Source organism: Camelus bactrianus, chromosome 9, assembly GCF_048773025.1.
Source record: "Camelus bactrianus isolate YW-2024 breed Bactrian camel chromosome 9, ASM4877302v1, whole genome shotgun sequence".
Classification (NCBI taxonomy): Eukaryota; Metazoa; Chordata; class Mammalia; order Artiodactyla; family Camelidae; genus Camelus; species Camelus bactrianus.
This window is the reverse complement of record NC_133547.1, coordinates 56,307,088-56,333,190: the sequence shown is the minus strand read 5'-3', so window position 1 is coordinate 56,333,190 and position 26,103 is coordinate 56,307,088. Positions and strand designations below refer to the sequence as shown.

The following is a 26,103-nucleotide window of genomic DNA, read 5'->3' as shown; positions in this document are numbered from 1 at the left end:
CAGCTCAGCAAGAATCCTTGAGCGAGGTCCAAAGTTGCGTAGGGGTCTGCAGGGAGATCTAGGATGGAACCAACTCCAGAACTGGACAGTTCCATGCCTTTTCTCTGGGATCGTCGGACAGGTGACATCTTGGGCCACTTCCTGAGTGTATGGACACCACCAAGCAGCTTGCAATGCCAGGGAAGCAGCGGGGCACACCCTGCAGAGAACCCTCAGGCATGGCCTATAAAATACATACAAGCCCAAGGTGGCCCCACAGCTGCCCCTACACCTGACACCCAAGCTTGGGCAACTCAGCCCCTTACCGGTGTTCCACCTTGGGCAGGCCCTCTCCCATCTGTAAAATTAAGCTGGATCTGGCTGGTCACAGGTCCCTTGCAGAGCTTGTTAAAAAACAGATTCCTAGGTCCCCTTCCCCCAGAAAAACTGGGTGTGAGGGGACCTGGACATCTGCAATACCCCAAAGCTTCTCAGGGAACCATTGGACAGAAATCAGAGGATAGGGTGTGGGTAAGGAGTAAGGTCCCACTGGACACAGTGGGACCCAGACCTCAAAAATGAACAGAACAACTAGCTGCCACCCTCTGCCCTCCTCAAGATGGGACCCTCCCCCACCCCTGTCACCTTCAAAACAGCCCACTTCCCCATAGAAGAGGAGCCAGCTCTCAGAGGAACACAACCCAGAGCATCCCCTCCTGCTTGTTCCCAAGGCTGTGCCCCAAAGTCAGAAAGGAAACTGGGCCTGGCCCTCCTAAACTCTGATCCTGTCCACAGCCTTGCTGTTACCCCAGGTTCCCAGGAAGCAGATCAGAACCAGCGGGGCCATGCATGAGCATCTGTCCATGCTGGGGGCTGGAGGAGTCCTTAGGTTTTCCGCAGTTCTCCACTCTAGTGGGGAGAGGGGTCGGGACCAGGCTTCACAGCCAGACAGCAGGAGATCTATGCAGCGATGGGCAGGGACACAAAAGGCCTGGCCCTTCAAGGGCTGGCCTTAGTCCTAACTGTACTTGGGAGAGAGGAGGCGGCCGCCTGGGACCTAGGGAGACCCTCCTGCTCTGGGACTGGATTAAAGCAGTGCTGGGGGCGGGGCAGCTCAAGTGGGCAGGCAGTAGGGGGAGGAGAACCCAGCTCAGGCACAGGCATTTCAAAAATTTGCTCCTTTTCCACTTAAACTCCCCACCCCCCCAAGACGTGCCTCCCAGAATGGCATTTCCGCTTTGGAATCAAGGCCCCAGGATCTGTGCCCCACTGTGCTGGAAAGAAGGTATTGGAGGGGGAAAGGAATGCCTCCTCCCAGGCCAGCCAGTGGGTGGGTGGGGAGGGGCACCCACTGGGCAAGCTCTGGCTGGGGTATATGGGGGGGGTGGGCCCTCCCAGGCCAACTGCCAAGTGACACAGTTCCCAGGACAATGTCCATGCCACCCCTTGGACAATGTCTCCATGACCACATGCTCATTCATGCCCACCGTGATCCTGCGAAACAGGCTTCACGATTAGCCCTATTTTTCAGATGAAGAGGCTGAGACCCAGTTTATCACCCCTTGCCCCATCCCACTGACTTTGGCCACAGAAGGAACAGAGCTGATGGTCACAGAAAGGACGATGGGGCTGCTAGACTGCAGTCCACCCTGACTCCCCTGCAGCACCTTCAGGACAGGGCTGAGAGGGAATCAAGGGTCAGGGACGCTCAGGAAACCCAAGGACCCTACCACACTCAGAGACTCCAAAGAACAGGCATTCGAGGCCCAAGCAACCCCCCCCCCAAACATTACAGAGTTGAACACTAAGGTACAGCCGCACATAGCGCAAGGGACTGTGAGGCAGGAAGGAGAGGCCTGGAGAAGGCGTTGCTGGACGGAGTCTCCCAGACCAATGTTGGTCATCCCAGGAGTGGCCAGGCACCTCCTGGCCAGGCTGAGGATGAACTCACAGGCTGAGAGGGGATGTCACCAACCCCTCCCCTCAGGGCCTGGGGGGAGTAGCTGTCTGTACAGGGACGATGGTGGGCCCTGCACATGGGGACACTGGTCCTCATCTGCCCACTGAAGTGTCCACTGAGGTGAGGGCTGCTACTGATCCCAGGCCCTAAGTTAGGAGAAGCCTGGGACCCGGCTCCTGCTCTCTGGGCTTTTTGGGTCTTATTCTTTAGGTCAGACCCACTGTACAAAGAACTATTCTTGCTTTAGCCCCAACAATGTCTGTGGCAGCATTTATAACAGCAAACAAAGAGGGGGCATTACCTAAATGCCCAACTATAGGGGATTGGTCAGGCAACCAGAGACTCTCAATAGAATACTGTGCAGCTATTAAGATGGCCACTTTCAAAGACCAAAAGCACACAAGAAAATGCTGGTGACCACTGAAAGGAGTGGGCTAAAATGGCTTGCACAGTGTGACTCAGGCAGCCCCCTTCCCCTTCTAAAGCCCTGGTTTACCCAGAAGCACAGAGGGTGGCTGGATGGTTCAGCTGATGGCCGGCTCTGGGAGCAGCAGCAGGAAAGGATTTCCTGAGGCCGGAGGTGAGTGCTGCCAGCCCCAGGGACAGGAAGAAATGATGTATCTGGAGGGCTATGGGTGTTGTTGCCTTGCCCATGAGCTTGCCACTCACACTGGCAAGCTCAAAGGCAGCCTGCAAGCTGGCGCCAGCCCTGCCTGGGCAAAGGTGGAGGGACTCCTGTGGATGGCCTGGAGAAGAAGTGAGCCTGGCTGCATCAAGAATCACTGTCACATAGGCACACCCCACATATCTGGTGTCAGTGAGTCCTCACTGCTGTCCTGGGGCCAGGACAGAACTACCACCACCCAGAGGCTAAGAAAGGGGCAGTGCCTTGCCCAGGTCACACCTCCAGGAAGTGACAGCTACAACGGTAACCTGGCTACCCAGGCGTGTTCCCGCTGAAAAGCACCCCAGTTGATCCCAGACAGAGCAGAGCCTGCACTCTTAGGGCGGGTGTTGGAGTGATAGAGTTTTCCCATCCCCCTCTGCTCTCTGAGGGTGGAGTAACCATCCAGGCAATCCATCTGTCATTACGGTGGTGACTATGACTATAGGGAGGTGGGCTTTGGCCCCTAGCCTGAGATTCCCTTTAGCATCGCCCCAGGCAAGCCTCCAGAGACCTGGATGCAGGGACAGGACCAGGACCAAACGTGCAGGGGCAGTGCCAAGTAATGGGGGAGGGAGGCAGACAGGCCTGGATCCCACCAATCCCTGTGTCCCCACCTTCCCGCAGCTCCCTCCTCTCCCCCTCTGGCTCTTCCAAGGGCAGTAACTGGAAGGAGCAGCACACTCTCCTAATTCTTTTAACAGCTTTTCTAATTTGAAAATTAAAGAGCAGCAGAGGCACCTGTGGGTAGGTGCCTGCTTCAGAGAGGGTCTCTGCTGACAAGGCTGAAGAAGCGTGCGCAGGGCTGGGCCCTGGAACACATCCCAGGGGCTCTTCGCCTCAGCCCAGGGTCCTGACCTCCATGGCCTGAGTACCCCCTTCTCTTCTACACTTCTCTCTTCTACCTCCCTGTGTGCCTATGAGAACCACCACACTCCTGGCAGGTAGGCGAGGACTTGGACCTACAACGAGGCTGTGTGTGTGTGTGTGTGTGTGTGTGTGTGTGTGTGTGTGTGTGTGGCAGGCACTGGGACACCACACCCTGTGTCCTCACCCCACAGCAGCCCCTCAACACTGCCTGAGGGAGGAAACGGGAGTGGGGGAAGGAAGGGCATGGGGACAAGACCCTGTCCTCAGAGAGAAAGCGGCCCAGCTCTGGCTGACAGCCTGGGCAGGCAGGGACAAGGGTGTGGTCAAGAAGCAGCCCCAGCCCACCATCTGCTCCCGCCTCTCCCCATGGCAACCAGCCCCAGCATATGAGGACAACTTCACGTGCCAACTGCTGCCCCCCAGCCTGCTTCCACAGGAGCACAGGTGCTCACATTCAGAGACCTCCAGAGGGGCAGCACAGTGTTGCCCAAGCACTCAGCTGGGGTCAGGGAACCAGTGGGGTCACAGGAGGGGACACTGCGGGCTCTGGGGACAGTGGGGTGGGGGGCAGTACAGGAAGGAGTGGATATACAGAAAGCACAGCTACAGCCACCACCAAGAAAGGGCTGCTTTTTCTCCCTCCTTGGATTGCACTGTGGGCATCCCATCTAAGCCTGCTCCAACCTACAGAGAAAGTCTCCATGTACCCCAGGAGACCCAGGCCCAAGTCCTTGCCCAGGTTTAGCCTACAAGGACAGGAGGAGGGACCATTAATGATTCCACCTGGCATAGGACCCTCAGTGGTCACTGCATCTTTCAGAGCCTTGGTTAGTCATCTGTTCAATGTAACCACTGCCAGGAGCCCTGCCCATCACCAGGCCAGGAGGATGCAGGCACCGGCAGGCTGCAGAGCACAGGGCACCCCATTTCAGCAGCACACTCACACAACGCCCCACCAGGGCCAGCACCTCTGCACAAGTGCACTTCAGTGTGCTCTCCCAGCCCCTGTTCAAGTGCCCCGAGCTTCCCCAGCCCCTGAACAGCAAGAGAAACAAAACCTGAACCTCGACTGAGACTCTGCGGCAAAAATCTTTCTGTGAAGCCCTGTTGCCTCCAAATCCACAGCCAACGCTGGGGCTGGGAGGCGGACAGGGTCTCCCCTTGGAGTGGGGAGTGGCTGGTGATGGGGTCCTGTCACTACACATGTTACAGCACCCACTCCCCGCTAGGGTACTGCTGCCGGGAAGACATGTCCATGTCCTCAGGGAACTTATGCTCCAGGGTGTGCAGCAGGGGGTGGGGGGACTGACAAACAGACAAACATGTGAACATCTGTGGTGATAAGAGCTCTGAGGGAGAATGAAGCAGACAGCAGAGTGGTGGCAGGGGCTACTTTATACAAGGTGCGTGGGAGCTCCTCTCTGAGGAGGTGGCATTTGAGCTGATGTGTGAATCTTTTCCTAAGGCTCTTTACGCAGAAAAAATAACAGTAAAGATTTTTAGAAATCACACAGACATGCCAACTCCCTTGGTGTGAAGAGTGGAGCAAGGAGGTGTTAGGGATGCAGGGAGTGGCACTCAAGCAACTCCTCCCCCGCCTCAGCTTCTTCAGTGGTGGGGTGTTCTTGGGGCTGGGGGCTCCCAGAGTTGAAGTGAGAGCAGCCAGGAGTTCCTGCTTGGTGGGGTGTCCTGGTGGGCAGCCAGGGACAAAGAAGGGAGCCCAGGAATCTGTCCAGACCAGGGAGGGTAGAGAGATAGGGTCAGCTCCCAAGAAAGGCTCCATCCTCTCCTACCTCTCCTAGAAGCCTCTCCCCACCAGCTCCTCTGGATGGGACAAGGGCCTGGGAGAAACACAGCTGACCCAAAACTTAAGATGCTTCACCTCATGAGCAACCTGGGAAGAGGGAATTCTGACCCTGGATATCTGGGGAGGGCTGTGAACAAGTAGGCGGGTGGTCACATCACTCTGATTAATCACGTAAGTCTGGGGAACCCAGGATTTGGGGGCCCAGACAGCTCTCTGGGCACGCATCAAGGCCCACCAGATTGGACATCAAGTTGTATAAAATACTGAAATAGGGTATTACACCACCACCGACGCCAGTGTTCCAGCATTAAAAATACACAGCACACAAAGACTAGAGACACATATTCATCAGCAAGAGAATGGGTAAGTACATAAATTCATAGTCAAAAGTGAAACACTACCCAGCACAGCAATGAAAAAAGAACTATTGATACTCACCACGTAGATGAAAATTTCAAAACCATTATGCTGAATGAAAGAAGCCAGGCCCCAAAGAGTATATACTATTTACTTACTTACATTAAGTTTAAAAACAGGCAAAACTAAGCCATGATGAGAGAAATCAGAATGTTGGCCACCTTTCGTGGAGTGGGGCACACTTGACTATAAAGGGGGCACTTGCAAAATTCCTAAGGTGATGGAGAGGTTCATTATCTTGATATGATTGATGGTTACGTGGGGTCTACATTAGTCAAAACTCATCCAACTGTATACCTAACATCTGTCCATTTCACTGCATATCAAATCTACCTCAATAGAAGAGTCAACTAGTAAATATAAAACAAAGCACAGAGGGGGGAGGTATTTAACAGCTCAGTGGTAAAGTGCAAGCTTAGCATGAACGAAGTCCTGGGTTCAATCCCCAGTACCTCCATTAAAAAAAAAAAAAAACCCAACAACAACAACAAAGGAAAAAATATATAGCATTAGGAATATCAAAAATAGGTATTGGAATCCTAAACCCACTGTGTTGTTACTCTTTTTGACCTGGCTGTCAGGGAGCTTGAAGGTAAATTTGTATGCCTACCTTCCCCATACATTACATCTTTTGATCATCCCAGACTCTTTGTGTCTCTCACTATAATCTGCTTCAAATCCTTATTGAAATTTGGCAGGACTTAAATAATAAAGTACTGAAAAGCCCTTTAGCCTCTAATTCCCCTTAGAAAAGGAATTAACTTTAGAGCTGCAACTTGTGACCACCTCTCCTGCCAGAGCGGGCATCCATCGCCACCTCCACCGAGGTCCCCAACCTGTCCCCAGCTCTTTTTCTTGCAGAGATGGAGACAATGGCCCAGCAAACTAAGAGTAAGCCAGAGAAACAATAGGGTTTGACTAGGATGTAAACAAAGCAAGCAGCTGTGATGAAACCAAGTCAGAGGCTGGGGAGGTGAAGATGAGCACAGAGAGGGACAGACAGGAGGGTAGGTGCAGCCAACCACAGGGAGCACAGCCTCATGCCAGGCCATGGGACGTGGGGGTCAGGAGGTGCCACCCTCACAACCTTGTGGCCCACCTGCCTCACCCACAGGCTTGAGCCCCCTTCCATAAGGTGCCAGGACTCACCTCAGTGGTGCTCTCCTTCCCTCCCAGGGCCCTGCCCATCCCTTGCTGACCAGGCTGCTGCTGACCACATCTGAAGTCAGGCTTGCACCCAATGCCCCAATAGCTTCCACTGCCTGTGACTGTGCACCCACTCCTGGGGGCACTCAGGGCAGGGCATCCAGCTGACCTCATTGGAGGCCACTCTGTCTGTGGGGTGAGGACAAGTACTTGTCCATTCAAGGCTCAAGGGGCAGGGGTCCTGCAGGCAGGCAGAGAAGGGGCTAGGGTCATCCCATCACTAAGGCCCTGGCAGGAACTGACCATAAAAAAAGGGTGACTGGAGGCAGACTGGGCAGGTCATGGAGAATTGTGGGGGCAGGGGTCTGATCACCTCTCCCCAAGCTAAGGGTGCAGGAGCCAGGAGTGGGTCTTGGCCACTGCACCAGTCAACAGTGGCAGGATAAAGATAATAACTTCAACAACAATAGTTACTATGACTTATTAGCCTCTTACTAAGAGCTTCCCGTAAACCTCACCAAGTTCTCATAAGACCCCAAGAGCTCAGTGCTGTTAACATCTGCATAATACAGATGAGGACACAGGCTCACAGAGGTTCAGTAACTTACTCAAGGAATAGACAAGCAACACCTTTCAGTCTGGAGCCCTTGCTCTCGACCCACCAAACATTTTCCCCACCCAGAAGCAGCCTCTTTGGGAACCCACTCAGCCCCTAACAAGGCTTCCAGGACAGCGGCTGAGACACAGGCTCTCTGCACAGGGACACCTTGTCTGGGGGTGCTTCTTAGTGCTCCCAGGGCCACTTCCTCAGCAGGTGACCAGGGTAGGCTGGGACAGTGCAGTGGAGAGAGAGGAGCCAAGTGGGCCTGGGTCCTGCCCTGAGGAGCCTGACAGCAACCAGATAAACCCAACAATAATCACAGAGGGGGGGTTCTGGAGGACTCCTGGCACCATGCCCTCTGCCTGAGCGCTGGAGAGGGAGCAGGAGTGATGGGGTGGACAAGGCAGCGGTTGGACATCACTTCCTGTAGAGGGGGGGCCAGGCAGAGCCAAGGTCAGTGGGAGGGGCATTCCGGGTGCTTTGGAGACTGAACTGAGGACTTTGGACTTGGATACCGCCTCTCCCCACTGTCCTCTTTTGAGCCGGTTCTACTAGGCCCCAGGTGTCCCTGGCTTGACTGGCCAGGCCAGTGGTGAGCCCAGGGCAGAGCCTCCCAGCTCCCTGACCAGCTCTCCTGTCACAGCCTGTCTGGCACAGAGCCAGGCACAAAGGGTGACCCAGGACCACTGGCAGAGGTTCAAGCAGGGGCCACTCCTGGTCCACTGATCACCATCAGCCACTGCTGGGGCTGCAAAGCCCTGGGCAAGCTGTCTGACAGCCCAGAATCCCAGCTGCCTCGTCTCCCAGGGTACCGAAGGGGTTACACAAACTCATGCTCGGAAAGCCACAAGCAGAGGGTCGGTCTCTCAGTAGCCTTGGCCTCTGTGGATGGCTCAACAGGCCACAGCCCCCACAATTACAGAGGCCATGCTCACTTTCTGGCTTTAGATCCTGCCAGACTTGGTTCCCACCCTGGCTCCGTCTCTCAGTGGCCGTGTGGCCCTGGCAAGACTATAAGTCCTTCCTGAGCTCGCGAAGCCCTGAGCCCAGTGCCTGGTACATAGGACAAACTCAACACACATCAGCACCTCACTCCTTAAAAGGACCCATTCCTCATAATGGAGCAGAGGAGGAGTGGGAATGGCTGTGCCCATTTCACAGGTAGGAAACAAGAGGCAGGGACAGCAGGGAACTTCTCTACAGGCTGGAGGCTGCCTTCTCGCCTGACACTGCCAGGGGACAATGTCACTCCTCAACACGGAACATGCCAATGCCCACCAGGGTCTGAGGTGGGTGGTAGAGCTGTTCTCCCTTCGTTTCAAATGCTTCCTGCCTGCCCAGAGGGAAGAGACAGGTCCAGGTGCCAGATGGCCATGCCCAAGAGGAAGGCAGATGTCAGAAAACAGCCAGGAAGTGCATCTGCAGGTACTGCGTGAACACTACTGACAGCTCAGGGCAGAGGGAGGAGCACTGAGTGGGGAGTCAAGAGAACCCTTCCTTCTCTGGGCTCCAGAACCCAGGTGGGTCAAATGACAGAATGCGACCAGCTGATCCCTGGAGGGTCCCCCAGCTCTAACACTCAGGAGTTCACTCCTGGCCCAACCTGGCCAGTCTCAGCCTCTTCTTCCCCTCTCCACCCCATTGCCTCCCATCCCATTCTGAAGCATCCTGTAATTTCTGTGGGCCAAAGTGCCTGCGTCAGCTCCATCCAGGAAAAGACTGTCCAAATGAACGGGTGTGCTTAAAACCCAAAAGTGTCCGTAAGCACCACATGGGCAGTCACCATTCTGGGTTCCCAGAGCACGGCTTGAGTGGGAGGCTGGCCTGGAAGCCTCTGAGGGCCTCACCACTCGCCAGCACATGAAAGCAATTTACTGAACATTTCACGGCTGCTCCAAAAATGAACTTCTCCTCCTGGTGCCACCAGCTCCCTCATCACCCAAGGTCCCAGGAGAAAGCCAGGGTGATCTGACAGTGAGACCCCCAACTGCCGCCTGCAGAATCCCGGAGGGTTGTGACTGCAGGCGAGAGGGTAGAAAGCGACTTAGAGTTGGCAATGGTGTGGCTAGACCAAGCAGACCTCGTCTGCAGGTCTCCACAGCAGCCCCTGTCTGTCCAAGTCACATGCAGACCCTCCACCTCCTACCATCTCTTCTTAGTACAGACAGGGCCACTGAGGCCCAGAGCCCAGGAAGGCTGCCCAAAGTGCTGTAAGGCAGGAGGTCTGGGTACTATTCCAGGCTCGGTATCCAGACCTCTGCTGTGACTGAGGACAGCTACACTAAACCAAGTGCAGACTACCCAAACTGAGGCTGTCCAGGCTCTGATGTGGCCTGAGTCATATTCCCTGTTCACTACTGTCCTGGAGACCCAGGCCCTCAAGGAAGCTCAGATGGTCTCCCTCTTCCTTCCGGCCAGTGCCCACAGCATCAGGGCAGATCCCTTGATGCCCTGAGGCAGAAAAGATGCAGCGCTTTGCAGGAAAGCAGAGTAGGAGAAGGGCTTGGCAGGCATTTTCTGTCTGTCTTTCTTTCTTTCTTTCTTTCTTTCTTTCTTTCTTTCTTTCTTTCTTTCTTTCTTTCTTTCTTTCTTTCTTTTACATGAGGCGATTATGCTCTGAACGAGAGCAGATGGGGGTTGGAGGGTTCACATCAGCACGGTCTGGAAGCCCTAATTTTTTCATCTGTAACTCTGCATTACCGCTTCTGGAGGTGGGCAGGAGCTGGGATCTTTAATTCCATAATAACAATGCTTTGCACTTACACAGCATCTACCCTCCAGTAATCTCCACACACTCTATGGTGGTTAATTAAAAGGCCACTTGCCCTGCCAGGAATCCCAAACTATCTGCTTCACCGTAAGGATGGGGTCTGCCAGGTGAGGAGCAGTCCCAGAAACAGGCCAGATGGACAGGCCCTTCAGGCCACTGCCTCTTCCTGTCAGAGGGAAAGCCCGTAACTCAGCAGAGAAACAATGGCTGGAGGCCACAGCTTTCCAGCAGAAGGCGCCCCCTCCACGAAGGAAGCAGGGTGTCAGCCCCCACCTCAGTCTGTGCATCTGTAAAGCGGGCGGGGGGCCTGCACCTGAGGCCTGGTGACCAGGGATGGCCAGGATCACTTGCCACCCTCAGGAGGCAGCGCTCAGTGTGGAGCCTTGAGGGGTGCCCAAGTGTGCCTGCCGGGCAAGGAGGAGGGGGTGTCAGGTGATAAGAGAAGTCCCCATGGCTAGGAGGGAAGAAAAGACAGGGCCCTGTACCCTGGGTGGGGAAGGGCTGGGTGAAGGTTCAGCGGCAGAGGCAAACTTCCCGGGAAAGTGAGTGCATCCGCCGGTTCTGGGAGGTAGGCGCAGATCCCCCACCGGACCAAGTCGTTCTGGGGGAGGGGTGTCTGGGTCTCGAGAGAGGTACAGACCTGGCTCCAGGCCTGGCTATCCTGGTGAGGTCCCTGGACCACAACAGGGCAGATGTCTCAGGTGGTTCCCAGGGGGACAACACAGACCCCCACCTCCTCACCCGGCCCAGCCAACCTGGAGAGGGAGTTCCCGGGGAGCGACACAGATCTCTCCCCACGGGGTCTGGCCGTCCTGGGGGACAGCACGGACCCCAGCCCGACCGGGCTCTCCAAGGGGAGGATGGACAGAAGGGCGGAGGCAGAGAGGCCGGCTTCGGGGAGACGCCCCCAGGCTGCCCCATCCCCCGACCCGAGAAGGCCCAGGAAGGGCGACCCCCAGCCCGGAGGCCTGGCGGCATTAGGCCTGCAGCGGGCAGCGCGAGGTCGCAGGCCCGGCCCGGGGCAGTGGAGCCGGAGTCCTGGCCGGCTAGTCGGTACTCACCGGCACGGACATTTTGGCCGCCGCTCCCGGGGCCCAGGAGGGCAGCGGCGCCGGTAGGCTGGGAGCTCCGGTCCGCCGCGCCGCTCAGAGCCCCCAGGCGCGGGGTTCCAGCGCTCTCGGGGCTCCCCGCGGGGTCCTGCGCGCTCCCGGCGGCCGGACAGTCCAGCAGCGCCAGCCCGCGTCGCGCATGCGCCGCCCCCACGCCGCCCCTCCCCCTCCCGTCTCCTCCGCCGGGGGCGGTGTTAAAGGCGAGGACCCCGGACCGCGGCATTTTTCTGTCGGCCCAAAGCGGCGACGAGGCTTGGTCGCCACACCTTACCCATCCTGCAGGAGCCACCTCGAGTCGCATCATCTCCTGTGCGCCCTCTGGGTCTGGAAGCCAAGGCCCCCATCCCCACCCCCACGTTACCCAGACCAGGGTGCTGGGCGCCTACCCTGTGGTTTGGCTGGGCTCCCAGTCCCTGTGTCTGAGGGCAATTGCGAGTCAGCTGAGCAGGGCTCCTCGAAACACTTCCCACTCCCCCAGCTGAAAGCCCGGAGACCCCTGGTACCCGCCGCCACGCGGCTCTGCCCAAGGCTCCTCTGTCTGCTCTGCGTTCCCCGACTGCTCCTCCTCGGAGATGGGGAGCTCCCGACTCCCCGGGAACAGCCTGGCTCATTGTCAGGGAACCCTGACAGAGCTGGACTGGCTTTTAGGAAGCATCCTGTCTCCCGGTAATCCCCACTCAAGGGCTATCCACAGCCAGGCTGTCCCTGCACCAGGGAGCAGCCTTCAGACACTGAAAGACAGGCATTCCAGGGCCTGAGCCTTCCTTTTCTCCGGTTAAATCCCCAATTTCTTCAGCTGTTCCACATCTGACATGGTATCCAAGCACTGGACATATACCTGTGCATCCTAATTGCCCACCCCCTGCCAGGTAGGGCTTGCTGTTCCCATGCTACTTTTAACAGACTGAGGCTCTAGGATCCCTCAGCTAGCAGAAAGCAGTACCAGGGGTCTGACCACTCTGTTCTGCAGCCCAACACATACAGACTGTCTCCCTGGGGGCCCTTCCTGGGCTAAGCTGCAGGAAAGAAATGACTAAATGACTGTACTGCCCAGGGAGGATGAGTGAGCACCCAGACCAGGGTTCCAGGGGCCATGGCAGTGTCCAGGGAGAAAAGACAGAGCTTGTTCCATGAGGCTGGTCGGCAGCAGTTGCAGCTCATGGGGGAAACTGGGGGACAGACAGAGAGCGCCAGCCCCCTAGGAAATCTGTAGGGGCAGGTGCCCAGGGAGACAGGCTCTTTGGTCTGCTAGGTGTGAGGTGCCAGGAGGTGCAAGGTGATTGAGCAGAGGGAAGAAGCAGTGACGGGTGGCAGGTGGGCTTCCTCAGAGCCCCAGATCTGGCCCCCAGCTCCCACATCTCAAAATCCCCCATTAGCAGGTCATCCATTGGGGTTTAGAAGGCTTTCCAGCCTTCTTCCCGAAGGGGTGGGGCTGCCTTGGACTTTCTCCCAGAGGGTCCTGGGGAGAGTCCTAACCGTGCCCATCAACAATGAGAGAGTAATAGAAATGCAAGAAAGGAGGAAATTGAGGGCTGTCACCAGACCCCGGTCCCAGTTCTAGGACTGATGAGTCGGGATCCTTCCCTGCTCCAGCTGAGCAGGGTTGCCCCCCTTGACCTCTTGAGTGGGGCTCCCAGTTGTGCACCTTAGTTCCCCTAGCCCAGTGCTCGGTAAGGCATTGTTGGAGGGGGCAGGCAGGGCCACAGCAAGCAGAGGGGGTTCTGGGCTGACAGCTGCCACCCCCTCAAAGGGCCCTCTGTGTGTGTCTGGCAGGCAGCCCTGCCCGTGCCCACCCGCCCGCATCCAGCTGGCACGGGGGCTCCTGAACTGGGAGCAGCAGCTCAGCCTGGTGCCTGGGCTCCCGGCCATACACGCCTACTGTCTCAGAGGCCCCCCTCTGCAACCCTGGCCCCTTCCCTCACTGAGTCTTCCTCATGGAGACCAGGCTCCACCCCTTCTTTCTCTCCTCCTTTGGCTGATTCTTATCACCCAGTGTTCCTGCCTCCTCTGGCATTGGCCCCATCTCTTGGAGCCCTGGCCAGAGATGGGTGAGCAATGGGGAAAGACCCCTCCTACACCCCTGAGTACAGGAAAATGGGAACCCAGGGAGGGGTGCAGCTGGGGTCACGACCTCCAAACCATCTAGTCCTTGCCTGCAACTGACCCCCTACACTGACTCACTGACTCACCCCTTAGCGCAGGAAGAGGGATCCCTCAGCCAGACCCTCACTCACTCTGAGGCAGGGACCCAGGGCCTTGGGTGTGGGGTGTGTGGCAGCCAGAGGAGCCCCACCAGGGCACTGAGCTTTGTCCCCAGCATGACCAGGTGTCTGTGAGAAAAACAGAAGATGCTCTTCCCTCACCACTGCCAAGCATCCCCCTCTACTCAGCAGGCAAATGGTCCCAGGATGACTCTCTCCTACAGAGAACGGGCTCTGAGGGACTCATGACTAACAGTTCGCACCACAAGCAACAGCTGGGCTGCCTGAGCAGGTGCTGGCCCCCTGGGAGGGTCCTCAAGGGCTGACCAGGACCCCAGGGAGACTGAGGTTATTTTTGTTCCTAGCACTGAGGGGGAAGGGGATCTGGACATGGTCACAGAGTAAATCTGGGCAGAGACAAGCTTTGGACACCAAAACCCGGCCTCTGTCTCTTGGGCTTTGCTGAGTCTAGAGGGCCAAGGCCTGGGAGGTGGCTCCTTCTCCCCTGGTCCCCCAGGGTAACGGGGGACTCCTCTGGCAGAGGAGCCCGTGGTGCAGGAGAGGGTAGTAAGCCTTTGGAGGCACTGTGTAATAATTCTACATTAGCATGGTGCATGTCACTACTGACGAACCATTACATCCTTATTAACTAATGCCCACGCTCTATTCAGATCTCCTGTTCCACTATTTGCAGCTGAATGATCTTGTTCATATGAGTTAACATGCTGGGGTTCAGTTTCCTTATCTGTGAAATGGAAGGATAATATTCTCTGGATGATTGAGAGGACTTTATTGAATGGCTCAGGTAAAGTTCAGGGCACAGGGCCTGACACAGAATCCTTATGAACAGCAGAGACCATCATTGCTAAAGGCATGAGCCAGGAGTGGTTAAGCGACTCCTTATGGAGGGAAAGAACTGAATTTTTGGGGGGAGGCCTAGAGGAAAACTTCAGGGTTGGGGGTGGCCGATGGTACCTTGTGAGCCCTAGAGTGGATGAGAATGGGAACTACCCACCCAAAGCCTGGTTTTCAACATGAGAGTTGAACTCTGCTACTCTGTAATAATACCACATCGACAGGTGGGGGAGTACACAGAGCCAGATGTCCAGTCTTACTCTAAAGTGTGAATGACTACTTCTCCCCAGGAAGGCAAGTCACACTGGCTCAGGAACAGCAGCTCAGCTTAGTGGAGAGGATGGGGAACTCACTGGGCAGGCTAGACCTTGAGGTTCGGTACTGGCACCACCTCACACTTACCCAATGACCTTCAGCAATTCCAGTTTCTAACATCCTTGATGGTAACTTCACAATCTGGTCAAAGAGGGGCCCTAGGGTCTGGGGCAGCACACTTTCTTGTCTGCCCCCCTGCACAGAACCTTGGGTGTGCTCTGCCTGGGGTGTCTCTGGTTAGGGGAGACGGTGATGTTCAGGTCATCAGACTGCTGGGTGCAGAGGGAGACCCTCATGCCTTAGACAATGAGGCTTCAGGACCTGGTAGCAGGAGGGAGCTGTATTCGTTTCTTATTGCTGCTATAACAAATTACCCCAAACTTAGTGGCCTAAAATGACATGAATTTAGTATCCTGAATTCTGGAAGTCAGAAGTCCAGAATGGGTTGGCAGGTTTGCATTCCTTCTGGAGGCTCTAGGGAGAATCCCTTTCCTTGCCTTTTCAGCTTCTGGAGGCCACCTGCATTCCCCAGCTAGTGGCCCCATAACACTTCCACCTCTGCTCTGTCATCACACCCCCTTCTCTGACTCTGGTTCTCCTGACTCCATCTTACAAGAATTGTGATTACATTGGGCCCACTCAGGTAATCCAGGAAAATCTCTCCATCCAACAGTCCTTAATTTAATCACACCTGCAAAGCACCTTTTTCCTTGTAAGGTAACCTAGTCATAGAATCTGGGGATTCAGATGTGTATGGGGGGATCCAGGGCCCCCCAAAACTGTTCACCCACTGGACACTACAGCTGAACTTCTGCCATGGCTGTGTTTGGCCAGCCTAGAATCCTCTCACTCAGTTCAAGCGACATCTCTCGCTGTTAATGAGAACAGCTCTAAGTGATGTGTGGCTCCAGCATGCAGTCTGGCAAAAACCCCTAACAGACAGGGCCCCTTTGACCTAGAAATTCCAGGAATTTATCCTAAAAAATACACTCACAAGTAGCCAAAGATATACATGCAAGGACATAACTTGCCCCTTTCCCTGTGATTATGAAAAAACATGGGAACAGCTTGCAAGTTCAGTAACAGGCACCAGTGAGACAAATCGCGGAATATTCCCAGGACAGAATCCAATCCTGGGTGCCACCGCAAATGATACGGAATGACATGGAAATGTGTTTACAGTATACTGTTAACTGAGGGAAAATAGGCTTTCAAGTAATAGGTACAGTTGGAACCTATTTTCACACAAAGTCACATATTTGTATTTGCATTGGGAAAAGTGCAGAAGGATAGACACTAAGATATCAGCTGTGGTTATCTTGGGGTGAGGGTAGGATTTTTTTCACCACTGTGAATATTTTTTCACCATTGTGTATATTATGTACAATATTTAGGGAAGCCCTATTCAATGCTTAGTACTCTACTGGTTAGTAAGTAGGGCCTCTTCTGTCTTTATGAATTGGAATTTCACAGGAGACTGCTTGCTTATTTTTCTTCGTTTCTTGAGTGAACTTTCATTACTTGTACAATTTTTTTTTTACAGTAAACACTTTTTAGAATTGTGGTAAAACATACATAACATGAAATTTACAATTTTAACTCTTTTTAAGCGTACAATTCAGTGGCATGAAGTACATTCACCATGTGTAACCATTACCATTATCCATTTCCAGAACTTTCTCATCATCCCAAACAAACTCTGTCCCCATTAAACATTAACTCCCTCTCCCCGCTGCCCCCAGTCCCTGGAAACCACCACTCTTTCTATCTCTATGAATTTGCCTGTTCTAGTATTGCATATAAATTCAATAATAAAATATTGATTCTTTTGTGTCTGCCTTATTGCACTTAGAAAATGTTTTGAAGTGTAATTTTTAATTTTTTTCAGAACACCTTTTGAGGGGAAAATGCAATTGCCAAGGTCTAAAAAATACAGGCCACCCCGAACAGGCTCCATGCAGCCCATCTCCTCTGAGCAGGGGCCCCCAGCAGCGTACACCTGAGCTGGGCAGAACCACAGGCCCCCACCTCAGCTCCCAGGGATCTGGCCGTGGGCCTCCTGGTCTTCTAGGATGTTTGTAAACACCCAGAGACCAGAGCCCCTTCCAGGAACATGCCTGTGTTCTCAGTGACTGTGACAAGTGGAATTTCACTCTCCACTGGAAACAGTCCCCAGGGCATTGTGTTTCTGAATCCAGGGATGAAGCTGCCCAGCTGAATAGTATACATTCTCTGAATTATTAAACAGTGGCTGTCACATTGGGATCACCAGTGCAAGTCCCCTGAGCAGCAGTTTGGTTCTCAGCATGGCAGGCACGCCAGGCCCCCACCACCATCACAGCTCTGCTGCCTGGAGGCCAAGAGGTGGCCCCAGGGGCACTGGGAAAGGGCGAGACTGAGTCTCGTGAAAACAGGATGGAACTCCCTGTAGGGAGCGAGGTCTGCACTTGGACAGGAACTGGGCTCCCTGTCACCTCTGACCTCCAGTGGCTGGGTGAGGCAGCCAGAACTGGGCACCAGGCTGGCCCTGTGAACTTCAGCACAGAATTTATACTAAGCTTGTCCTCATCCCATCTGTCAAATAAGGCAGCAAAGCACACGAGCCCACCCCTATCTGATTCTTGTGAATCCCTGGCCCTTTGAGGTGCTGTGGCCCTGGTACAAAAGTCCAGGAAGGACTGGGATATAAGGCCTAGAAGAGCTGACGTGGCTCCCAGTTAAGTCAGTTACGCACTGCTGCTGTCAGAATCGTGGACTCTCTACCCTGCATCCACCAGCTTGCCTTTCCTGGCCTCCAGCTTTCTACTCGGACTCCCGGGGCGGGGGCTGGCTGATCATCCCTGGAGGGGAAAGCTGGGCCCAAACCCTCCCCTGCTCAGTAAGGAGCCCCAGTGGAGAGGAAGGGGCTTTGCTAAGGCACCACTGAGTCATGGTTAGGATCCCTGTCTTCTGACTTTAGTTATTCCCCTGCCAGAAAGCCCAGGACAGAGCTCCTGGTAAGAAGTGAGGATGGGGAAAGCTCCCTCTGTGAGCAGAAGCAGACATGCTACTTTATTGGTTTAGGGCGGTTATTGAATAACCCAGGACGCAGTGAGGCTAGGGAACAAGGACGCAGCCACCCTGGGCCAGCAAGCAGCAGAAGGGACACTAAATGTTATGACTCAGGTTGGAAAGGGGCCAGGGCAGCTGCCCAAAAGGCTTTGAACGTTGTGGGGTGTTGTTCTTGGGGCCCCTTGAGAAGGATGTGACTTTTGGTCTTAAACAGTTTCCTCGCAGATAATCCCTTCACCCATTTACAAGGAAGGAGTCCTCACCAGCCCTTAGGCCAGTGGTGGCCTTAGCCCAGCTCATCCTGGGAAGTCTCAGGTCTCGCCGTAGCTGACAGCAGGGACCACTTCTCCATCTGCAAGAACAGAACCCAGGCCAGCTCTGGCTCTCATGTGGTTCCATCCTTGCTGGTTCCCTGCTGCCTAAGGATGCACTGAATGGAGAAGATGCCACAAGTCCAGTCTGTCTGTGCTGCTTCGTAACTGTCGAGGCACCCCCATTTTATAAAGAGCCAAAAGTGAGGCCCCGTGAAGCAGCCCAAATTACAAAAGAAAAAGGGGTGCCAGATGCTGGGGGTCTGAACCACAAGTCTGGAATCCTGGGGGCAGGTCTGATTGCCCAAGTCAGGACTGGCGTGGTAGACCTGGAGGACACACAAAGGGGCAAGTGGCATGAGAAAGGGGACAGGCCAGCCTTGGAAAGGGAGGGGCCTTAGTTTGGGAAGATAAAGAGGGGATGAGATCAGCGGGCACGCGGTTGTGAACAGTATTTCAAGGCTAATGTAGACCTGCTCACCGACCCTCAGAACTACCTGGGAAGTGTGACAGAAGTGAAGCCAAGCCCCATTGTTTAATTAAGTTTTTTTCCGGAGGGGAGGTAATTAAGTTTACTTATTTATTTTTAGAGGGGATACTGGGGATTGAACCCAGGACCTCGTGTATCCTAAGCATGCGTTCTACCACTTGAGCTATACCCTCCCCCTCAAGCCAAGCCCACAGTTAACTGAACAAAGCTCACCTATCTTGAGCAGGGAGAGGATAAATGGATTCAGAAAATGTTTAGAGAGACACACAGTTGAATGTGTCATAAAACTAGGTTTGGCTGAATCAAGGGTCACTGGGGTGTATTCCTGCTGCGTTAGTCAGGGATCTCCAGAGAAGCAGAACCAGTTTGCTATAAACAGGCCGAGAAGTCCCACGGTCTGCTGACGGCAAGATGGAGACCCAGGGGAGCTGATGGTGTAAGTCCTGGTCCAAGTCAGAAGGCACGAGCGCCAGGAGTGCCGATGGACAGGAGATAGAGGTCTGAGCTTGAGGAGAGAGCAAATTCGCCCTTCCTCCACCTTTTCATTCTATTCAGGTTGTCAGGAGACTGGAAGATGCCCACCCACGTGGGTGACAGGTGAGGATGATCTTCTTTTTCAGTCTACCCATTCAAATGCTAATCTCTCCTAGAAGAACCCTTACAGACATGTTTTACCAGCTGACTGGGCAACCCAGTCAGGTTGACATATAAACCATCACACTTTGCCTTATCCAAATGCCCCTTCGAGAGACAGAGCCTGGACAGGGACCACAGAAGATGCTAGTACTCAGGGATGATCTAGTCCATTCTGCTCCATGGATGGCCATTCTCCTAGTTCTGGACATGTCTCATCACCCAAAGCACTGGGCTCTGTGCTCAGAGACAGGCAGTCAGGGCTTCCTTGTTGAATCTTACCTTCTCAGAGGGTTTATGCTGGAAGAGAGGGAGAGCATTCTGGGAGGTAACTGGGCTTTATATTTTAAGACCTTGAAAATGTGCACCCTCCCTGACACAAGTTGACTCGTAGGAGTCATCTGGAAATGATCAGGGATGCAGATGAAGACTAAGGCCTAGGCAGTTCACCACAGCATTCTGTATAGTAACAAAAAGTGGGGAGCCTCAGCAGCCAAAAGTGCAAGATGATGAAATAAATTAGGGTACAACCACAGAATAGCATATTACGCAGCTGTTAAAATTTGTTCTCTCAAAGAATTTTTGAATAAATGGGGAAATGCTCAAAGTACACACCATAGGTTAAAAAAAGAATACAAAACTGCATATACCAGTGCAGTCCAACAGAATTGTGTTGATGGAAATGTTTGAAATTCTCCAATATTGTAGCCACTAAGTCATGTGTGACTACTGATCACTCAAAATCTTTGGCTAGTGTGACTAAGGAACTGAATTTTGAATTCTAATGAATTTAAACCACACGTGGTTACTAGCTTCTGTACTGAGCTGGACAGGTATAGTGTAACTCCAACTGTGTCAAGAAAAAGATGTAAACACCTGGGAAAAAAGACTGAGAGTATCCTGAAATGTACACAGCAGTTTTCTCTGTTAGTAAGACTACGGGAGATTTAAGTTTTAATTTTCCTGCTTTTAAATTTTCCAGCAATGAACTGTTTCCTTCTATAATCAGGAGGAAAAAGAGGTGTATCAGGAGAGGCTCAAGAGACAGGACAAGCCCAGGGCAGGCAAAGCTTGTGGTGGCAGGAAGGCCAGGCGCTGGCCGAGCTGGCTAGGGAGCTGGAGCCATCTGCCTCGTGCAGGGCTTATTTTGTTTCACGGGGGTGTTGTGCCTCTGGTGGCTTGGGTCTTCTCTAAGCTGCCAGGCAACCTCGCTGACACACTCACCTTGGTTTAGCTGGGGCAAGCATGTGTGTGCGTGCACGTGGCTCCTGCCATCTGTTGCCAACTTGGCAGCGGAGGGTTGCCCTCTTCAGCTGTTTGCTGGGACTTGGGTGGATTTTGTTGTTTGAACGTCTCACTTGCTTCTCAGGCCTCACTTTTGATGCTTCTCCAAATGACCAATGACTTTAAGGAGCTTTCAGCTAAGCTCCTCACTGGGCCTCCAATGACTTTGAAGGTAGGAGAAAGTTCCTGCAGGTGGGTCTCAGCAGACGGAAGGAAGGAAACCTGGGTTATTCATTATGGCTTGCTGATGTGTCAGGAATTTAGAAGTTTGAATTATTTGAAGTGGTGAGAATAAAGGAAGATGGAATTTTCCTAAATACATAGCTGGAGGCTTTTACAATTTTTATAAGTAGGGAGGCCACAAGCAGTGGTTCTCAAACTCCAGAGTGCGTAAGAACTACCTGGTTGCTTGTTTGGAATGCAGACTCCTAGTGCTAAACCCTCAGTGCCATTTAGCAACCCCTACTTTACAGATGCAGAAGTGGGGGCAGGGGAGGTCAAGACACATGCCTGAAGTCACCTTCACTGGAGAGTCAGGACACCAGGGTTCTAATCCCAGTTCTGCTGACATTGACTAATTCATTTTGCTGCCCTTAAATTTCAAGCTCATTTATTCAGGTCGACAACCATTTATTTGCGACTAACAAGTCAAGGCCTGCTGCATCATCTTTCTAACATATGGCCTGTTCGTGTCCTGTCTCTGTGCATCTGTCAAGGCCATGTGGACAAGGGGAAGGACGACTTGGCAGGCCTCACACCATCAGCTGTGCTGGGAGGAGGGCACATGGCCTGGCCCAGACCCCTCAGCTCCCCCAGCCGCCCAACCTGCTCTTCAGAGCATGGCGAGTTGGGGGAGGCACCTGGTAGTTCATCTACATGAATCACTCATCTCCAGGGGAATGTTCCAGCAGCCGCTCGGGTTGATCATTCTGGAATGCCTCCTAGCCCAGAATGGGATGCAAAGAAAGCTCCTTGACACCAGGCAAGCTCATCACCATGGCAACAGACCGTCCCTTGGATATCTCTCCATAAGGAGGCTGACAGAGGTGATATAAATTTAAGCATGGAGTTGTATTACTTAAAAAAAATTATCTTGAAATATTACAGATAAATAGAAAAGTATAATAAATGTCTGTGTCCTCACCTCCCAATTTAAGATTTAAAACCACATCGTTAAACAATGCACCTTTGTTATCTTTCTTTGATCATACAATCTTCCCTATCCCATGAGAGGTAACCACTAATGCTGAATTTAATGTTTACCCTCCATTTGTTTATATATATATAATTATATATTATATATATTCTGAATCAATGTACATCTGCTGTTATGCTTTAAAAATTTTATTAAGGTGAGATTCATGTAACAAAATTAACCGCTTTAAAGTGTACAATTCAGTGGCACTTAGCGCATTCACAACGTTGGGTAACCATCACCTCTGTGTTCACATGCTTTTGAACTTGTGTAACTGGAATTACGTATCAGGTCTTTTGCAACTTAATTTTTGCATCGATGCTGCTTAAGAGGTTCATCTGTGTGATGCATGTAGCCCTGGTCCATTCATCTCACTGCTATGTCGTAGTCCACGGCGTGGCTATTTCACAACTGATTCTCTCTCCTGATGGGCACAGGGCGGTCTCCAGGATTTTACTATCACTGATAAGCCTGCCTCCTTGTGCACATGCTGGTGCTTCTCTAGGATGTCAACTCAGCAGTACAGTTGCTGTGTCATGGGCCAAGTACAGATCCAGATTTATCAGATGTCGCACAAGTGTTCTTCAAAGTGGTGCTAATTTATACTCACAGAAGCTTGGCTGTCTTTGGGAGCTGGGAGCCAAGTGCACAATTTAATTAGAGTAACTTAACACTTGGATAGTATTTTTCATTTAATAAAATGCTGTGGGGTAGGCAGAGCAGGATTATTAAGCATTCTCAGAAATCTTTTGAGGACAAGGAATCTAAGATGCAGAGGGACTCGACCTCCATGGCAGTGCTAAGATGTGAGGTTAGAGGCAGGACGCCAAACCCGGTGTCCGACCCTGACAGTGCTCTCCTTACGGAACTTTCTCCCCTTTACTTGTCCCACACAGCCACCTCGTCCCATACTTGCATAAACCTCAGTCTACTCCATTGGCTTTCTGAGAGTACAACAATGAAAGCTCACTGGCAGACCCTGGGGAGAAGCCCTGGAAAGGAGGGTCTCTGTGGTCTGGGCCATTCCAGGCTGCAAGGAACCAGGTGGAATCTTCTGGACTTCCACAGCCCACTTTCCTTGTCGTGGTCAACTTGCCTGTGCACAAAGACTGCATCTGATAGTGTTGTTAGGTCTAGGTTGCTTTAGGAGGGCATGGGGAAAAAAGCTGCAGAAAAAAAGAAAGACTTTGCAGGAAAGCCCGAGGCAGGAACCCCGGGCACATCTGTAAACCCAGGGAAGGAGGTACAGGGAAGGCATTTAAGATACCTCGACTCTCCAAGGTGCCATCACTTGGGCACCAGCCCCTCCTCCCCTCACTCCCTGATGCCAGGCAGCATCCTAAAGATAGGTAAAGAGAGGGCAACACTGCCTACCCTATGAACAGAAACTTGGCTCTGGGGCAGGACTTAGTGACACCGCCCCACAGGCCTGTCCGCACAAGGCCTGAGGGCTTCTAGGTGTGGCAGCATATTCCCCCTACCCCTTCACAAGCTGCCCCAGCCGCAGGCAGGACTGGAAGCTGAAGCTGGGGTGCCTGCGCCTTTAGTGTAGTTCTGACACAAGCTTTCAGCACTTGGGTGTGCCAGCTGCCATTCTTTTCAACTGCAAGCAACTCTTCATCTTGGCTCTTCTGTCCCCTGGCAGTAAAGTCTTTTCCAACTCAGAGCTGGGATCCAGAAGGCAATGAGAGGCTGTCTCATCTTGCCTGCACTGCTCTCGGCCTCCTGCCCTCTAGTCATAAGAGGTAGGTGTGATCACTGGCAGTTTGGCAGTCTGACCTCAGGCAAGTTTCCTCTTCTGGTACAGTAACAAACATGTAAGGAAGCACCAGGCACGTGGGACCACTCCATCATTTTTTTTTTTTTTTTTTGATGGGGATGGTGTGGTGGGTAAACAGTTCAACTTTAAGAATATATTTATTTTAATGGAGGTACTGGGGATTGAACCCAGGACCTTGTGCATACTTGGAGCACGCACTCCACCACTGAGCTCTACCCTCCCCTTCCCCTACTTGTTGATGAAGCTAAGAGCTTCTGAATCCTTCCCCAGGAGTCCACTATCTTGCACCAATTCTTAGCTGTACACTTGTTCTTTTGTAATTTAAAAACAAAAGTCATGGACTATTACCCTACATACCTGAGCAATTTCAGTTCTGGCTAAAGACTGCTACCAAATGCCAGAAGTCTGCACTCTCGAGAGCCTGTTCCAGGTCCTTTCCACCGGCCACGCTGCCCACACCACCTCTGCTCTGCTGAGGCCAAGAAGCAGCACAGAACCTGGAGAGTCCTGCCACCTGGCCCTGCTGGTCCCTGCAGCACCATCACTCCACTCCGAGCTTCTCCCCGTCCTCCTGCGATACCAGCAATTATGAACCGGGGTGCTGGGCTCTAGTCCAGTTCCCCCTCCTCAGCTCTGCGTGCCGCTCACTCAAGATTTAGTTCTTTTTAAATTTTTTTTTCTTGAGGTATAGTCAGTTTACAATGTTTGTGTCAATTTCTGGTACAGCACAAAAGATTTCGTTCTTAATGAGGCCCTTCTCCCCTGGAAACCTCATGCAGAGTTCCTAATTAGAGTACTGTGTTCCTCAGGAAATAGGTGAGCAGAACACATAAAGAAGACTGTTTTATTCTTTGACCTGATGCTGTTTTAGGGCAGTTTTTTCAGGAGTGGGAAGGTACCAGATGCCCTAGAAATCTGATGCATCCATCTGGGATAAGAAGACAAAGACTGATGGCAAGAGTGAGGCCAGGAAACTTATCTCTCAGGGGTTCTCTGGACTCCAAGGACCAGCCAGGGGTGTCCGTGGTCGTCCTCCTTGGTCATCTGTGCCACGGCAAGAGAGGCGCATGGTGCCTGGTGAAGGAAGGGCTACCAAGCTACGTCTTGCACTAACTCAGGCTTTCCACTCCTCTCTTCCTGCAAACATTTCCCTTGGCAATTCCCGACTCCCGGATAAAGGGATGCCATTTCCTTTGGGAGTCAGGCAGATTAGCTTTGACCAAGTGTAGATGTGAAGAGCTAGAAAAATATTACCCACCTGTTCTTAAAAACTGTGGGCTATGTTTCAAACAAGACTTGGCTGAAAAAGGTGACTTCTGGTTGTAAATGCACAGGCCTCAATCAGCCTCACCTCCCAGCCTGGCTTCAGTAAGCAACCACCCCCATAACAACCATGCAGGGTGGACAATCCGGTCTTGGCTGCATCAGCTTCTGTCCATGTGTCAGGGGACTGGAGGGGGAGACCCCACACATGTGACATGCACTCATCTCAACCCTATGAGGTATTGGCGTTACTCAGGCCACTTATTGGACCAGAAAATGGAGGTTCAGAGAGATGAGCTGTGGTCAAGGTCACGTAGCTGGTAGATGTCCAGGCAGAATCTGAATTCCAGTCTTTGGAATCCTACCTTCCCCTAAAACAGTCCATGTTACTCAGGACATCCCCACTGCCCGCCCTCAGGAGCAGGTGGTGGGGTTTACTGCTTTTTTTAACATGAAGTTTGGAGTTTAAATTTTCCTAAGGAGTTATTAAAAAAAAAGACCTTCAGCATCTTCTTTGATAAACCAAAAATTAAAGAATTACTGAGGTGGGAGCATATCTGAAGTTGATTTTTAAGTTGGGAAATGGCTGAAGGAAAAAAAAAAAAATCCCTAATTCAGCAATAACATACCCTAATGTTCAGCCTGATATTATATTAGTAAGTAGGAATCCCATACAGGAGGGAGGACATAAGGGGAGAAGCCCAGTGGAACCGAGAACAGAACTGCCCAGGGCCTTGGTGTCCAACACCGGCCAGCCTCTTCAGAGAGTCCCACAGCCCCCGAGGTTCACAGGAAGGCTGGTGGCTCTCTCCACCGTGGGGATGAGACTGGCTTGGGAGGTACTGGCTGGGCCTGGTGGGCTTTGCAGCAGAATTGAAGGGAGGCAAGGGGTGTCATCTTCACCAGCCTCTCTCAGGACCAACTTGTATTTTTTTATTTGTATGCTTTTAAGGGCAAATTTTTAAAAGTGAAATGAATGAAACCACATGGGATCAAGATACAAAGACAGAAATTTGATGTAGAAAAAAGATCTCACTGGGAAACAGTTGAGAAACACAAGAACATTTCACAGACAAGAAGCTCACGTTGTAAACAGGATTATGCTGCTCTACGCTCCCCATCACATCAGGGTTTCATTTTGCTCAGCCTGAGATCTCGCTCAATTTCAAACTGCCTGTGATCCACTCGGTCTAGAAAAGCCTTCCGTTCAATGTACCTGGAAGGAAATGAAGACGTTTGTCAGCAGATCTAGTAAGAGAAAATGTCTCGTCTGCACCTTCCCGTCCCCCCAGGTGTGAACGGGTCCACTTGGCCAGTGGGATCATCGGGTTACAGCAAACACGAACAGATGACCCCAGGTGGTGCCCAGAATGACCACCATGACTCTTCAGAAATCTGATTC

General features: G+C 52.7%; 2 protein-coding genes across 4 annotated transcripts in view; both read right to left on the bottom strand.

Annotated features, from left to right (window-relative positions):
• BCAR1 (BCAR1 scaffold protein, Cas family member) overlaps positions 1 to 25,468 on the bottom strand; it is a 48,939-nt gene extending 23,471 nt beyond the window's left edge. The window contains exon 1 of one of the 2 annotated variants that reach the window (XM_074370416.1): positions 20,404 to 25,468. Coding sequence is in view for 1 of the 2 variants with exons in the window: in XM_074370415.1 (XP_074226516.1) it covers positions 11,276 to 11,287 (12 nt within the window). In the remaining variant the exon portion in view is untranslated. Of the gene's footprint in view, positions 1 to 11,275; positions 11,447 to 20,403 lie in introns of those variants that run through there. The other variant, XM_074370415.1, reaches the window with a different exon arrangement.
• Positions 25,469 to 25,613: 145 nt separating this feature from the next.
• The window catches only part of CFDP1 (craniofacial development protein 1), a 102,008-nt gene continuing 101,518 nt past the window's right edge, over positions 25,614 to 26,103 (bottom strand). For both annotated transcript variants that reach the window (XM_074370427.1, XM_074370428.1), the window contains one exon: positions 25,614 to 25,917. In XM_074370427.1, coding sequence (XP_074226528.1) covers positions 25,892 to 25,917 — 26 coding nt within the window. In that variant the 3' untranslated portion in view covers positions 25,614 to 25,891. The remainder of the gene's footprint in view (positions 25,918 to 26,103) is intronic.